At 36.7% G+C, this 15,747-nt stretch overlaps 1 protein-coding gene across 10 annotated transcripts in view; it reads left to right on the top strand.

The window, feature by feature from the left end:
• NR3C1 (nuclear receptor subfamily 3 group C member 1) overlaps positions 1 to 15,425 on the top strand; it is a 468,091-nt gene extending 452,666 nt beyond the window's left edge. For 9 of the 10 annotated variants that reach the window (XM_032158228.2, XM_058439966.1, XM_058439964.1 and 6 more), the window contains exons 8-9: positions 10,637 to 10,794; positions 11,322 to 15,425. In XM_032158228.2, coding sequence (XP_032014119.1) covers positions 10,637 to 10,794; positions 11,322 to 11,474 — 311 coding nt within the window. In that variant the 3' untranslated portion in view covers positions 11,475 to 15,425. Of the gene's footprint in view, positions 1 to 4,245; positions 4,916 to 10,636; positions 10,795 to 11,321 lie in introns of those variants that run through there. The other variant, XM_058439967.1, reaches the window with a different exon arrangement.
• The last annotated feature ends 322 nt before the right edge of the window (positions 15,426 to 15,747 follow it).

The raw sequence follows: 15,747 nt of genomic DNA, 5'->3' as shown, positions 1-15,747 counted from the left end.
TACTATAACCTCCTACCAAAAATGCTAGACTAAAAAAATTAAGAACTAATTGAAGGCAGGAACCTACAGAGATAAGTGGAACTCAAGCCAACTTGCTCTTTGAGGGCATTTGTAGAACCTGGTAAATTAGTAAGTTTAGTAAGCTGGGGTTTTTTTAAGTTTATAATCTTTTTAAAAATGATTTCAGTAGGTTTTTGGGGAACAGGTAGTGTTAGGTTACATGAGTAAGTTCTTTAGTGGTGATTTCTGGGATTTTGGTGCACCCATCACCCGAGCAGTGTACACTGTACCCAATGTGTAGTCCTTCATCCCTCATCCCCTCCCCAACCCCCATTATATCATTCTCATGCCTTTACATCTTCATAGTTTAGCTCCCACTTATAAGTGAGAACATGCAATATTTGGTTTTCCATTCCTGAGTTACTTCACTTATAATAATGGTTTCCAGTCCCATCCAGGTTGCTGCAAATGCCATTATTTTGTTCCTTTTTGTGGCTGAGTAGTATTCCATGGTATATATATACCACATTTTCTTTATCCACTCGTTGACTGATGGGCATTTGGACTGGTTCTGTATATATTTAGTAAGTTTAAAAACAAGGGATGGAAATATAAATGCAGTTGAAAAGGCAGTGGATGGATCTAAAAGCAGATTGGACACATTTGAAGAAACACTTGAAATGTGTATCTGAAAAAATCAGCCAGAATACAGTTGTTTTTAGTGATTGTGTATGTTTGTGTATATAAACCACAAGGGAAATCTGTAGGTACTGAAAATCACAACAGGAAAATGGCAACAAAGCTATAGAAACTGGAAAAGCAATGACTTTTCTTAGAGCCCTCAGAGAATGGAGGTCATAGGACAAACCAACACTTCAAAATCTAGAAGAACAGACAAATACGGAGAAACAGCCAAGATCAGCTTACTGGGAAAAGATGCCACTGAAGCCAGGAAGACTGGCAATTTTGATGAATTGCTGGAGGCTGAGTGAGGACTAGTTTCAGAGTTAAAAACTCCCAGGGACCCAGTCTTAGTGGGGGTTTCCTGCAATTTCTTGGGTTTACCCCACAAAATTTCTAACTTCCAGAAACTCCACAAGGTTCTTATGGTGAAGATGCAAGAAAAATTCCCTCCTTTTTCTGGTAGGAGTAGGGGGAAGGTAAAATTTGGAAATATGTAGCAGAGTGTTCACAACAAAGGCCTGCCCTGTAAGGAAAACTAATTCAACAGGCCCTTATGTGACCTGGGGGAAAGGCAAATAGAGGATTCTAACCCTGTCTTAGCCTTCTTGTCTCATTTCTGAAAGTCACAGCCCAGGGATTCAGACCCACTAAAAAAAACTGAGATTTAATCATAAAGATTATAAAACACTTCACCTCCCCCTCCCCCTCCCCAACACCTTACCACCATATAAACAGGGCTCCAGGATAAAATAACAGTGGATTACAACTGAGAGAGCTGCAAGACACAAGCTGTTTAAGGAGTTCTTAGGAAACCCAAAAACAACAGAAGAAAAAGTAAATAAAAACAAGGAAACTAGAGGAAACTGAAGCCTCTAGTATCTATAACTATGGCAAACATTAAATACAGCCCAGCTCCTAGCCAGATTAGCATGAAACCTCGCACTAAAAGTCTAAGTACTTCAGTTTTGATATATCGTGTCCAGCTTTCAACAAAAAACTATAAGGCATGCTAAAAGGCAAGAAAAAACTCACAGTCTGAAGAGACAAAACAAGCATCGGAAGCAGTCCTCAGATATGACACAAATATTTCAATTATCAGATAGGGAATTTACAATACCTATGACTAGGAGGTTAAAGGCTCCAATGGAAAAAAGTAGACAACATGCAAGAAGTGATGTATGCAGAGAGATGGAAACTCTAAAAATAAATGCTAAGGAATGCTGTAAGGAAATGCAGAATGATGTTGATGGGCTCATCAGTAGACTGAGCACAGCCAAGCAAAGAGTCAGTGAGCTTGAAGATAGGTCAAAGGAAATTCCCCCAAACTCAAATGCAATATAAACATGGTAGACATTAATCCAGCTGTATCAGTAATTACTTTAAATTTGAATGGTCTAAGTACACCAATCACCTATTTTTTTAACTAGGAGGTGAAAATAAAGTTTGCCACCAGATGCTCACTAAAAAATTATTAGAGGATTAAAGAAAAGTAATCCCGGCCAGGCGTGGTGGCTCACACCTGTAATCCCAACACTTTGGGAGGTTGAGGCAGGCAGATCACAGAGTCAAGACATCAAGACCATCCTGGCTTACGTGGTAAAACCCCATCTCTACTAAAAATACAAAACTTAGCTTTAGGTGGTGGTGCGTGCCAGTAGTCCCAGCTACTCAGGAGGCTGAGGCAGGAGAATCGCTTGAACCTGGGACGCAGAGGTTGCAGAGAGCCGAGATCGCACCACTGCGCTCCAGCCTAGTGACAGAGGGAGACTCCATCTCAGAAAAAAAATAAAATAAAAGTAATCCCATCTTTAAGAAGGACTGAAGAATAAGGAAAGTGGTAAATAATAGATACATTTAAACTGACATTTACTATGTATATAAAATAACAACAGTAACAATTTCCTTGAGGGTTAAAAAGTAGAACTAAAAGTATGTTTAAGTTTCAAGGATGACAACTAGAAATAGGGTATGCAAAGTACCAAACCATCGGGGGAAGAGAATACCTAAGAAAAACAATCCAAAAGAATGAAAGACGTGAGAGGAGGGAAAAAGAATGCATAAACAAGGGCGTGATAAGAGGAAGTAACAGATAAGGTACAGTAGTACAGCTAAATTCAAACACATCAGTAGTTTAGTTTCATTAAATATAGAGATGGGGCCAGGTGCAGTGGCTCACACCTGTAATCCCAGCACTTTGGGAGGCTGAGGTGGGCAGATCACTTGAGGTCAGCAGTTTGAGACCAGCCTGACCAACATGGTGAAACCCCAACTCTACTAAAACTATACAAAGTTAGCCGGGTGTGGTGATGCATGCCCCTTATCCCAGCTACTCGGAGGCTGAAGCACAAGAATCATTTGAACCTGGGAGATGGAGGTTGCAGTGAGCCAAGATCGTGCCACTGCTCTCCGAACTGGGTGACAGAGGGACACTGTCTCAAAAATAAAATAAATGTAGAGATGGACTGAATGCTCCAAGCTAATCTGACAGGATTTTAGAAATAATCCAAATTTATGCTATTTAAAAAGAGCTATATCTGAATAAAGATACTGAAAGGCTGAAGTAAAAGGATCTACTTTGCATAGTATAACCCAAGACATGGCAAACTTTTTCTGTAAAGGGCCAGATGGTAAATGTTGTTAGCTTTGCACAGTCTCTGTCACAGCTACTAAACTCTGCCCTTGTGGCAGGAACATAGTCATTGACAATACTCAAATAGAACAGGCATGGCTGTGTTCCAATAAAACTTTATTTACAAACACAGGCTGCAAGTAGGATTTGGCTCATAGGCCAAAGTTTGCTGGCCCCTTTATTGACCAAAAGAAAACTGAAGGAGCTACGTTATTACCAAGCAAAATAGATGTTAAGGCAAAATACTCATTAAAGCATTTGTTGGGGAAAAATAATTCTAAATATATAGTTTCATATTACATAATACAAAAATTCATAGAACAAGAATACTTAGATAAATCTTGTAAAAATAGTGAGATTTTACTATACCTTTCTTACAAATTAAGCAGACAAAAAAATAAGGATATGGATGTACATTTCATCTCTCTTGGGTCAGTACTGAGGTGTGAGATCATTGGGACATAGGTTGAATGTGTGTTTAAATTTATTTTTAAAACTGCCAAACTTTTCCACAATTGTTAACATTTACCAGAAATGTATGAGACTTCTTAAGATATGCTCTATATCCTCCTCAGTACTTGGTACTGTCAGCCTCTTTCATCGTAGGTATACTGATGATTAAAGATATTAAGCATCTTTTCATGGGCTTATTGGCCACCTATATTTCTTATTTGGTATTGTGCCTCTTTTAATCTTTTGCCCATTTCTTAACTGCGTTTCAAGAATTATTCAAATATTCTCAATATAGCCGTTTGTTAAATATATGTTTTGCATGTTTTCTTTAAGTGGATTACATTTACAGTTTTCTTAACAGAAAATGTAGAGATGAGCAAAAGTGTATAATTTTGAAGAAAGCTTCATGTCTTTGTGTACTAAGAAAGTTTTGCTTAATCCAGGGTTAAAAAGATTTTCTACTGTTTGTTTTCTTATAGAAATTCTGTAGTTTCAGCTCACATGCTTAAGTATATGATGCAAGGTAAGGGACAAGGTTCATTTTTTTCCCCAAAATCCATATCTGGTTGCTCCAGAACTGGACTCTCTTTTCCCTATTGAGTTACTTGGCAATTTTGTAGAAAATCAGTTGTTTGTATATGTGTGGGTCTACTTTCAGACTCTTTGTCTTACCCAACGATCTGTATGCCTATATTCATATTGATAACATCCTATCTTGATTACTATTCAATTACAATAAATCTTGAAATTGGGTAATATGAATTCTCCAAATCTGTTGTTCTTTTCCAAACTGTTGTTTTGGATATTCTAGTTTCCTTGCATTTCCACCACTTTTTTTTTTTTTTGAAATGAGATGGAGTCTCACTCTTGTTGCCCAGGCTGGAGTGCAGTGGCATGATCTTGGCTCATCGCAGCCTCAGCCTCCCCAGCAGCTGGGATTGCAGGTACCCACCACCATGCTTGGCTAATTTTTGTATTTTTAGTAAAGACGGGGTTTCGCCATGTTGGCCAGGCTAGTCTTAAACCCTGACCTCAGGTGATCCACCCACCTCAGCCTCCCAAAGTGCTGGGATTACAGGCATGCGCCACCTTGCCTGGTCTTCCACATATTTTTTAATTAGCTTGACAATCTCTACCAAAAAAAAAAAAAAGTCTTTTGGGGCTGGGTGTGGTGGTTCATGCCTGTAATTCCACCACTTTGAGAGGCCAAGGCAGGCAGATTGCTTAAGCCCAGGAGTTTGAGACCAGCCTGGGCAAAATGGCGAAACCCTGTCACTACACAAAATACAAAAAATTAGCCAGGCATGGTAGCTTGTGCCTGTAGTCCCAGCTACCCAGGAGGGTTGAGGTGGGAGGTCAAGGCTGCAGTGAGCCATGATCATGCCAGTGCACTCTAGCCTGGGCAACAGAGTGATACTCTGTCTCAAAAACACAGTCTGATGGAATTTTTATTAGGATAGCCTTGAATCTATAGATCCATTAGAAAATAATTAACATCTTAAATTTCCAATTTCCGGCCAGGCGCTATGGCTCACGCCTGTAATCCCAGCACTTTGGGAGGCCGAGGTGGGCAGATCATCAAGTCAGGAGTTCGAGACCAGCCTGACCAACATGGTGAAACCCTGTCTCTCTCTACTAAAAATACAAAAAAATTAGCCAGGCGTGGTGGTACATGCCTGTAGTCCCAGCTACTCAGGAGGCTGAGGCAGGAAAATCGCTTGAACCTGGGAGGCAGAGGTTGCAGTAAGCCGAGATTGCACCACTGTACTCCAGCCTGGGCAACAGAGTGAGGCTCCGTCTCCAAAAAAAAAAAAAAAATTCCAGCTGTTGAGAGAGAATAGGAATTCCAGCTTTGAAGGAGTGGGGAGACCATCAAATCCTCTTTCCAAAAATACTACTAAGCAGAGTATAGTTCCACAAATATTCTTCTGTAAAGAGACTCACAGTACATATTTGTCTTTGTAGGCCATATAGTCCCTGTTGCAATTTCTCAATTCTACAGTTATAACAGGAAAGCAGCTATATACAGTATGTGAATGTTTGTGTTCCAAAACAAATTTATTTGCAAATTCAGGAAAATGGCTTGAAATGGTTTAAGATCTAGTTTTCTGACTAGATCATGGTGTATAATCTTTTCCATATATATTTTGAATTTGGTTTGCTAATATTTTGTTGATCATTTTTATATCTCTCTTTATGAAGGATGCTGATTACAACTTTCTTTTCTTGTGATATCTTTTTCTGGCTTTGTTACCAGGGTAATACTAGCCTCTTAAAACGAGTTGAGAAGTATTCTCTGTTTTCTTAAAGAGTTTATAGAGTATTGATCTTATTTATTCTTTAAATATTTGATACATGTCACCAGTGAAGCCATCTGGGTCTGGTGTTTTCTTTCAGGGAAGATTTTTAATTATTTGCTTATTTGTTATATATTTGTTATATAGATCTATTCAGAATTTATTTGTTATATAGATCTATTCAGAATTTATATTTTTCCTTAACATAGTTTTGTAATTTTTGTGTTTCTATGAAATGAACTATTTTGTCTGCTTGGGCATAAAGTTGTTTGTAATCTAATCCTTTAAATTTTGTAGGATCCATAGAGGTGTCCCCTGCATTATAGATTTTGATAATTTGTGCCTGATCATCTTTTTTTCATGGTCAATCTAGTTAAAAATTTATCAATTTGGTTGGTCTTTACAAAGAACCAATTTTTAGTTTCATTGATTTTTTGTTTTCTATGTCATTATTATTTTTTTTTCTGCTTTTCATTTAATTTGTTCCTCTTTTTCTAGTTTAAGGTAGAAAGATGTTTAAAGCTATAAGTTTTTAATATATTTTCATTCATTTCATTTTCTAATGTCCTTCATGATTTTTTTTCATTGACCCATGTGTATTGCTTAATTTTTACATATTTGGGGATTTTCCATATCTCTTCCTATTCATTTCTAATTTAATTCCATTGAGGTAGGAGGTACATTGAAGGACTCTAATATTGAATGACTCTAATAAGTCTTCTGAGACTGTTTTAGGTACTTGCATATGGTCTGAGTGTTCCATGAGTGCTTGAAAAAAAAACTTAACTTACTGTGCTCTTGTTAAGTAGAGTTTTATGAACGTCAGTTAGGTGAAGTCGATTGATAGACTAGTTCAAGTTTTCTGTATCTTTGCTGATTTTCTGTCTAGTTGTTCCAGGTCCTACAACTTTGTCTACATCCTTCCCAGAGCTTGGTATGGTCTTTTTATTATCGCTATCCTAGAGAGTATGTAGTTGACCCTTGTGACTTGCCATGCATTTAATGACTGCCCATGTTCATAGCAGCATTATTCATAATAGCAAAAAAACTTCTATCATATGCTTTTGTGCCTCAAGATGATACATTTTTTGTTTTTAGTCACTAATATGGTATAATATACTGTTTAATTTCTGAGTAATTGACTAGCCTTTCATTCCTGGGATAAATCCTATTTGGTTATGATATAGTATCCTTTTTCCATATAGCTGAATTCATTGTACTAAAATCTTAGTATTTTTGCATCTAAATCCATGAGGGATATATTCTATAGCTTTGGTGTTATGATAATATGGTATTATTTCTTTCTTAAATGTCTGGTAAAACTCAGCAGCGAAGCCGTCTTGGTTTGTTTGGAGCCTTTTTTGTAGAAAGGTTTTCAAGTACAAGTTCATCAAATGTTTACTGATAATATGTTTATTCTTGAGTGAGCTTTGTTGGTTTACATCTTTGAAGGAATTTAACTGTTTCCTTCAAATGTTGAATTTATTGGTATAAAGTTATTCATAATATTCCCACAATATCCTTCTAATGGCTCCAGTGTCTCTAGTGTTATTCCTTTTCATCCCTGACATTGGTATTTAATATATTCTTGCTTTTTTTTTTTTTTAATCAATCAGTCTGGCTAAAAGTTTTTCAGTTTTACCGATGTTTTCATAGAACCAGCTTGGTCTTGATTTTGTTGTTGTTTATGCATGTTCGTAGTTATCTGTTTCTACTCTTTATCCTTTCCACTTTTCTTGTGTTTAGGGTAGAAGCATATATAATTGAGACCTTTCTTTTCCAATAAAAGCTTTTAATGCTGTAAATTTTCTAAGCACCGTCTTCATTGCATCCCACACATTTTGATATGCTGTGTTTTCAGTACTAGAGATTTTTAATTTTATGATGCCTTATTTAATCCATAGCTTACTGTCAAATTCCAAACATTTGGGTTTTTCCACAGATATGTTTGTTACTGACTTCTATTTTAATCTCATTTTTGTCAGAGAGCATTCATTGTATGACTTAATCCTCCTAAATGTATTCAGACTTGTTTTATGTTCTAGATTAATGTTCTGTGTATACTTGAAAAGAATGCAGTTCTTGGGTAGACTGTTTCAGAAATGTCAGTCAAATTTCTTATTGATTCTGAGACAAAGGTGTTTATAATTGTAGATTTGTCTGCTATATCTCTGACATTGCCAAATATCCCCTTGGAGGCAAAATCTCCCTCTCCCTTTTGAGAACCACTGACCTGTGTAGCCTTTTTTCTGGGACTAATTTAGCCTTGCTTCTGAGATGTGGCCCCTAGGTCTCTACTGAATGCCCTGAATATTTAATTAGATCTTTCTTTCCTCTATGGCCTCAAGGGATTTCACCCTAAGTATGCACAAATTTTTATTCAGCCGAATACAGATTTCTGGAGGCCTTTCTTTGTGTACCTCCTTGGTTTCCAGTAGTCTGACCCATAAATTAAAGCTGCTTTAGCCTCCCCAAACTTCAATCTCTTTCTCCTCAACCCAGCAAGATTGCTAGACCCTGGGTTCCCTTTCCCTGCGCTGCAGTATGATAATTACTTTCAAGCACAAAGGCTTAGAATTAAGATTTCTTACTCCTGGGCTAGGTATGGCTTACTGTATTTGTTTCTCTTTTCCTAGGGATCATAATGTTGTCCAGTTTTCCAGTAGGAGGGGAATTCCAGGCTGTACTTACTTCCTGCAGCCAAAAGAGGATGTTAGTGATTTCAATATTAAAACATTAAAAAAAAAATTTAAGATGGATGAAATTCTTTTATACGCATATTGAATTGGGCTTCACCATAGTTATTTTTAGAATTAGGACTAACCAGCAGGGAAAAAAACTATAAGCCATCACTGTTTTACAATTTTGCAATAATTAATTTTCTGTAGTATAGTAATGTATAAAAATAACCCATTGTTAATATAGAATGCCCTTATCACTCCTGATTAAGCAGTCTTCGTTTTCATGTTAATACTGATGTCTTGTAATGCTTTATGGAATCAAACATTTTCATACATATTCATTAGTCTAATTCTAATCATAATCCAATGAAAAAGAGCAGGAAAGACGCCCAAGGAGATTATATTCAAGTCCACATGGCAAGTAAGAAATAAGACTACTCGGCTGGGCACGGTGACTTACCGCCTGAAATCGCAGCACTTTGGGAGGCCAAGGCAAGCGGAGTTGCTTGAACCTGGGAGGTGGAAGTTGCAGTGAGCCGAGATCATGCCAATGCACTCCAGCCTAGGCAACACAGTGAGACAGTCCTGGAAAAAAATAATAAGACTTCTCAAAGCTTCTTCCAGCCTAGGTGACACAGTGAGACCCTGTCTCAGAAAAAAATAATAATAATAAGACTTCTCAAAGCTCCTAAATCCATAGCTTTTCCTCTATACCAGCATCTTCTAAAAATGTCAGCAGCAGTGAAGTTTCAGTTTGGGAAATAATGCATTTCCCCTCTCTGGAGAGTGCACAGTTATATCTCCAAAAAGTACTGAAATTCAGAAGTCTGCCTAATATGTATTGAACATTTAGCTTTTCTCAAACTTTGACCACCAAATCCTTTTTCTCCCTCTAACCATAGTTAACACAGAATCAGTGTTCCCAGGAGCACACTGTGAAAAATGTAGCACTCTACAAAAGTCCTAATGTCCACAGGATTAAGTGAAACCATGACTAACCCTCTGTTCTTTGTCCTTATTAGTACCATTTTCTGAAGAGTAATGTACCCCCCCAAAATTTTTATACTAGTTCCACTAACCAGAATCCATGTACATAAGGAAGGACAGATATTTGCTCCCTATTAAGACATATCTAATTATTAGCTACATTAAAAAAAGTATTGCATGCCGATTTTAAATAATTAACTGGTGATATCACAGATATTCTAAGATATAATTGCTGGAATAAACACTGTTGTTGAAGCCTTCTATCTATCTCAATACTAGAATTAAACTCAAGTGCAGAATGGCAGACAACGTTAACTAAAAATCACTGTATTATTTCATTTGGTCCTCCAACTAGCTTTGTGAGCTAGGGAGGAGAAGGTATCATCACCACTTCCATTTTATAGATGAGAAATCAGGTGATTTACTCAAGGTTAAGTCCTCCAATTCTTTGTTATCCTGCATTTTCTGTTGGCTGTAGTTTAATAATCCTAAGAAAATGCTTCTATTTTAGGGTGCAGTAAGAGTATATAAACAATGTTAAATGCCTGTCTTGCATGTATGAAAAGTTATAGCAAGAAATCTGGCTGGGAACGGTGGCTCACACCCGTAATCCTAGCACTTTGGGAGGCCAAGGCAGGAGGCTTGCTTGAGCCCAGGAGTTTAAGACCAGTCTGGGCAACATAGGGAGATCCTGTCTCTACAAAAAAATGTAGCCAGACACAGTGGCTTGTGCCTACAGTCCTAGCTACTCAGGAGGCTGAGCTGGGAGGATCACTTGAGCCAAGGAGGTCAAGGCTCTAGTGAGCTATGATTATGCCACTGCACTCCAGCCTGGATGACACAGTGAGACCCTATCTCGGAAAGAAAAAGAAAATCCTTTAATTGACTTCATATTAACCTTTTAGTTCCTAAGGACGGTCTGAAGAGCCAAGAGCTATTTGATGAAATTAGAATGACCTACATCAAAGAGCTAGGAAAAGCCATTGTCAAGAGGGAAGGAAACTCCAGCCAGAACTGGCAGCGGTTTTATCAACTGACAAAACTCTTGGATTCTATGCATGAAGTAAGTGTCAAACATAAAGCCAAATATAAGAATTTTCTGGGACAAAGTATGTTTTGCTTAGTGAATATAATTATATACCAACAGCGCCCCCCCCACCCCCAGTTTGTGGATGTTGGTGATAGCTTGAGTTCAACTTACAAACTTCAGTTTTGTAGACATTTTTCCTAAGACCAATTATGAAATATCCTTTCACCTAGTCATGTGTATATAAAATCACCATGTTATTACAGAATTTCATAAGACTGTTTTTAAAAAGTATGATTAATCCATTAAATTAGAATAATGCACACTTCATATATTATGGTGCTACAGTGATTCATGAAATACTCAATTCCATATAATTCTACATACAATCAAAGAAATTTAAAATGTCTTTTGTACGGAAGTGCTTATTTTTCACCTGGGGAATTCCAGTGAGATTGGTATATTCTAGGCCAGATAATTTTTTCAAAATAGAGGACAACAAACATGAGATGTTCCCACTGACCAATTTGGAAGCCTGATCATTACTATATCTTCTCTTGCAGGTGGTTGAAAATCTCCTTAACTATTGCTTCCAAACATTTTTGGATAAGACCATGAGTATTGAATTCCCAGAGATGTTAGCTGAAATCATCACCAATCAGATACCAAAATATTCAAATGGAAATATCAAAAAACTTCTGTTTCATCAAAAGTGACTGCCTTAATAAGAATGGTTGCCTTAAAGAAAGTCGAATTAATAGCTTTTATTGTATAAACTATCTATCAGTTTGTCCTGTAGAGTTTTTGTTGTTTTATTTTTTATTGTTTTCATCTGTTGTTTTGTTTTAAATATGCACTACATGTGGTTTATAGAGGGCCAAGACTTGGCAACAGAAGCAGTTGAGTCGTCATCACTTTTCAGTGATGGGAGAGTAGACGGTGAAATTCATTAGTTAATATATCCCAGAAATTAGAAACCTTAATATGTGGACATAATCGCAACAAAGAAGGATGGCACCTAAACCACCAGTGCCCAAAGTCTGTGTGATGAACTTTCTGCTCATACTTTTTCACAGTTGGCTGGATGAAATTTTCTAGACTTTCTGTTGGTGTATCCCCCCACTGTATAGTTAGGATAGCGTTTTTGATTTATGCATGGAAACCTGAAAAAAAGTTTACAAGTGTATATCAGAAAAGGGAAGTTGTGCCTTTTATAGCTATTACTGTCTGGTTTTAACAATTTCCTTTATATTTAGTGAACTACGCTTGCTCATTTTTTCTTACATAATTTTTTATTCAAGTTATTGTACAGATGTTTAAGATGGGCAGCTAGTTCCTAGCTTTCCCAAATAAAAACTCTAAACATTAATCATCTGTGTGAAAATGGGTTGGTGCTTCTAACCTGATGGCACTTAGCTATCAGAAGATCACAAAAATTGACTCAAATCTCCAGTATTCTTGTCAAAAAAAAAAAAAGCTCATATTTTGTATATATCTGCTTCAGTGGAGAATTATATAGGTTGTGCAAATTAACCGTCCTAACTGGTATAGAGCACCTAGTCCAGTGACCTGCTGGGTAAACTGTGGATGATGGTTGCAAAAGACTAATTTAAAAAATAACTACCAAGAGGCCCTGTCTGTACCTAATGCCCTATTTTTGTAATGGCTATATGGCAAGAAAGCTGGTAAACTATTTGTCTTTATGGACCTTTTAAAGTAGTTTAAAAGGACCTTAAAAGTTGTGATTCCAGATAACCAGCTGTAACACAGCTGAGAGACTTTTAATCAGAGCAAGTAATTCCTCTCACTAAACTTTACCCAAAAACTAAATCTCTAATATGGCAAAAATGGCTAGACACCCATTTTCACATTCCCATCTGTCACCAATTGGTTAATCTTTCCTAATGGTACAGGAAAGCTCAGCTACTGATTTTTGTGATTTAGAACTGTATGTCAGACATCCATGTTTGTAAAACTACACATCCCTAATGTGTGCCATAGAGTTTAACACAAGTCCTGTGAATTTCTTCACTGTTGAAAATTATTTTAAACAAAACAGAAGCTGTAGTAGCCCTTTCTGTGTGCACCTTACCAACTTTCTGTAAACTCAAAACTTAACATATTTACTAAGCCACAAGAAATCTGATTTCTATTCAAGGTGGCCAAATTGTGTAATAGAAAACTGAAAATCTAATATTAAAAATATGGAACTTCTAATATATTTTTATATTTAGTTATAGTTTCAGATATATATCATATTGGTATTCACTAATCTGGGAAGGGAAGGGCTACTGCAGCTTTACATGCAATTTATTAAAATGATTGTAAAATAGCTTGTATAGTGTAAAATAAGAATGATTTTTAGATGAGATTGTTTTATCATGACATGTTATATATTTTTTGTAGGGGTCAAAGAAATGCTGATGGATAACCTATATGATTTATAGTTTGTACATGCATTCATACAGGCAGTGATGGTCTCAGAAACCAAACAGTTTGCTCTAGGGGAAGAGGGAGATGGAGACTGGTCCTGTGTGCGGTGAAGGTTGCTGAGGCTCTGACCCAGTGAGATTACAGAGGAAGTTATCCTCTGCCTCCCATTCTGACCACCCTTCTCATTCCAACAGTGAGTCTGTCAGCGCAGGTTTAGTTTACTCAATCTCCCCTTGCACTAAAGTATGTAAAGTATGTAAACAGGAGACAGGAAGGTGGTGCTTACATACTTAAAGGCACCATCTAATAGCGGGTTACTTTCACATACAGCCCTCCCCCAGCAGTTGAATGACAACAGAAGCGTCAGAAGTTTGGCAATAGTTTGCATAGAGGTACCAGCAATATGTAAATAGTGCAGAATCTCATAGGTTGCCAATAATACACTAATTCCTTTCTATCCTACAACAAGAGTTTATTTCCAAATAAAATGAGGACATGTTTTTGTTTTCTTTGAATGCTTTTTGAATGTTATTTGTTATTTTCAGTATTTTGGAGAAATTATTTAATAAAAAAACAATCATTTGCTTTTTGAGTGCTCTCTAAAAGGGAATGTAATATTTTAAGATGGTTTGTAACCCAGCTGGATAAATTTTTGGTGCCTAAGAAAACTGCTTGAATATTCTTATCAATGACAGTGTTAAGTTTCAAAAAGAGCTTCTAAAAGGTAGATTATCATTCATTTATAGAATGTTATGTGGTTTAAACCAGAAAGCACATCTCACACATTAATCTGATTTTCATCCCAACAATCTTGGCACTCAAAAAATAGAACTCAATGAAAAAAAGATTATGTGCACTTTGTTGTCAATAATAAGTCAACTGATGTTCATCAACAACTATAGGAGGCTTTTCATTAAATGGGAAAAGAAGCTGTGCCCTTTTAGGATACGTGTGGGAAAAGAAAATCATCTTAATTATGTTTAATTATGGATTTAAGTGCTATATGGTGGTGCTGTTTGAAAGCAGATTTATTTCCTATGTATGTGTTATCTGGCCATCCCAACCCAAACTATTGAAGTTTGTAGTAACTTCAGTGAGAGTTGGTTACTCACAGCAAATCCTGAAAAGTATTTTTAGTGTTTGTAGGCATTCCGTGGGCTACTATACAAGCAGAACTGAGGCACTTAGGACATAACACTTTTGGGGTATATATATCCAAATGCCTAAAACTATGGGAGGAAACCTTGGCCACCCCAAGAGGAAAACTAACATGATTTGTGTCTATGAAGTGCTGGATAATTATCATGGGATGAGCTCTGGGCATGCCCATGAAGGAAAGCCACGCTCCCTTCAGAATTCAGAGGCAGGGAGCAATTCCAGTTTCACCTAAGTCTCATAATTTTAGTTCTCTTTTAAAAACCCTGAAAACTACATCACCATGGAATGAAAAATATTGTTATACAATACATTGATCTGTCAAACTTCCAGAACCATGGCAGCCTTCGGTGAGATTTCCATCTTGGCTGGTCACTCCCTGACTGTAGCTGTAGGTGAATTTTTTTTTTTTTTTTATGTGTCTGGTTTTAGTGTCAGAAGGGAAATAAAAGTGTAAGGGGGACACTTTAAACCCTTTGGGTGGAGTTTCCTAATTTCCCAGACTATTTTCAAGCAACCTGGTCCACTCAGGATTAGTGACCAGGTTTTCAGGAAAGGATTTGCTTCTCTCTAGAAAATGTCTGAAAGGATTTTATTTTCTGATGAAAGGCTGTATGAAAATACCCTCCTCAAATAACTTGCTTAACTACATATAGATTCAAGTGTGTCAATATTCTATTTTGTATATTAAATGCTATATAATGGGGACAAATCTATATTATACTGTGTATGGCATTATTAAGAAGCTTTTTCATTATTTTTTATCACAGTAATTTTAAAATGTGTAAAAATTAAAACCAGTGACTCCTGTTTAAAAATAAAAGTTGTAGTTTTTTATTCATGCTGAATAATAATCTGTAGTTTAAAAAAAAAAAGTGTCTTTTTACCTACGCAGTGAAATGTCAGACTGTAAAACCTTGTGTGGAAATGTTTAACTTTTATTTTTTCATTTAAATTTGCTGTTCTGGTATTACCAAACCACACATTTGTACCGAATTGGCAGTAAATGTTAGTTAGCCATTTACAGCAATGCCAAATATGGAGAAACATCATAATTAATAAAAAAATCTGCTTTTTCATTATGTGACTCCAACATGCTTTTGTAGAACTTGTACAGTTCCGATTGTCCAATCTGATTTTTGTTCTACTGAAAGTAGAGTTACCCCCGCTTCAGGAACCTTAAGGTGCTATGGTGGGCATTTAAATGTCAGTGTGGCAATGTTCGCCTGCTAATATGGCATACATTCAAAATAAGCTTAACCCTGGTGCCAAAGACCTGAAGATTATCCCATCCATGCCTCAAATGGTTGTGCCAATTACTGCAAAGGGTACTAAGGGAAGGAGAAACTCACTCCTGAGGCTGCTTCAAATGTATGTCTTTATCACAAAAGATGACATTTT

Source organism: Hylobates moloch, unplaced genomic scaffold (genome assembly GCF_009828535.3).
Source record: "Hylobates moloch isolate HMO894 unplaced genomic scaffold, HMol_V3 SCAFFOLD_6, whole genome shotgun sequence".
NCBI classification, from domain to species: domain Eukaryota; kingdom Metazoa; phylum Chordata; class Mammalia; order Primates; family Hylobatidae; genus Hylobates; species Hylobates moloch.
This window is presented reverse-complemented; position numbering and strand designations above follow the sequence as displayed.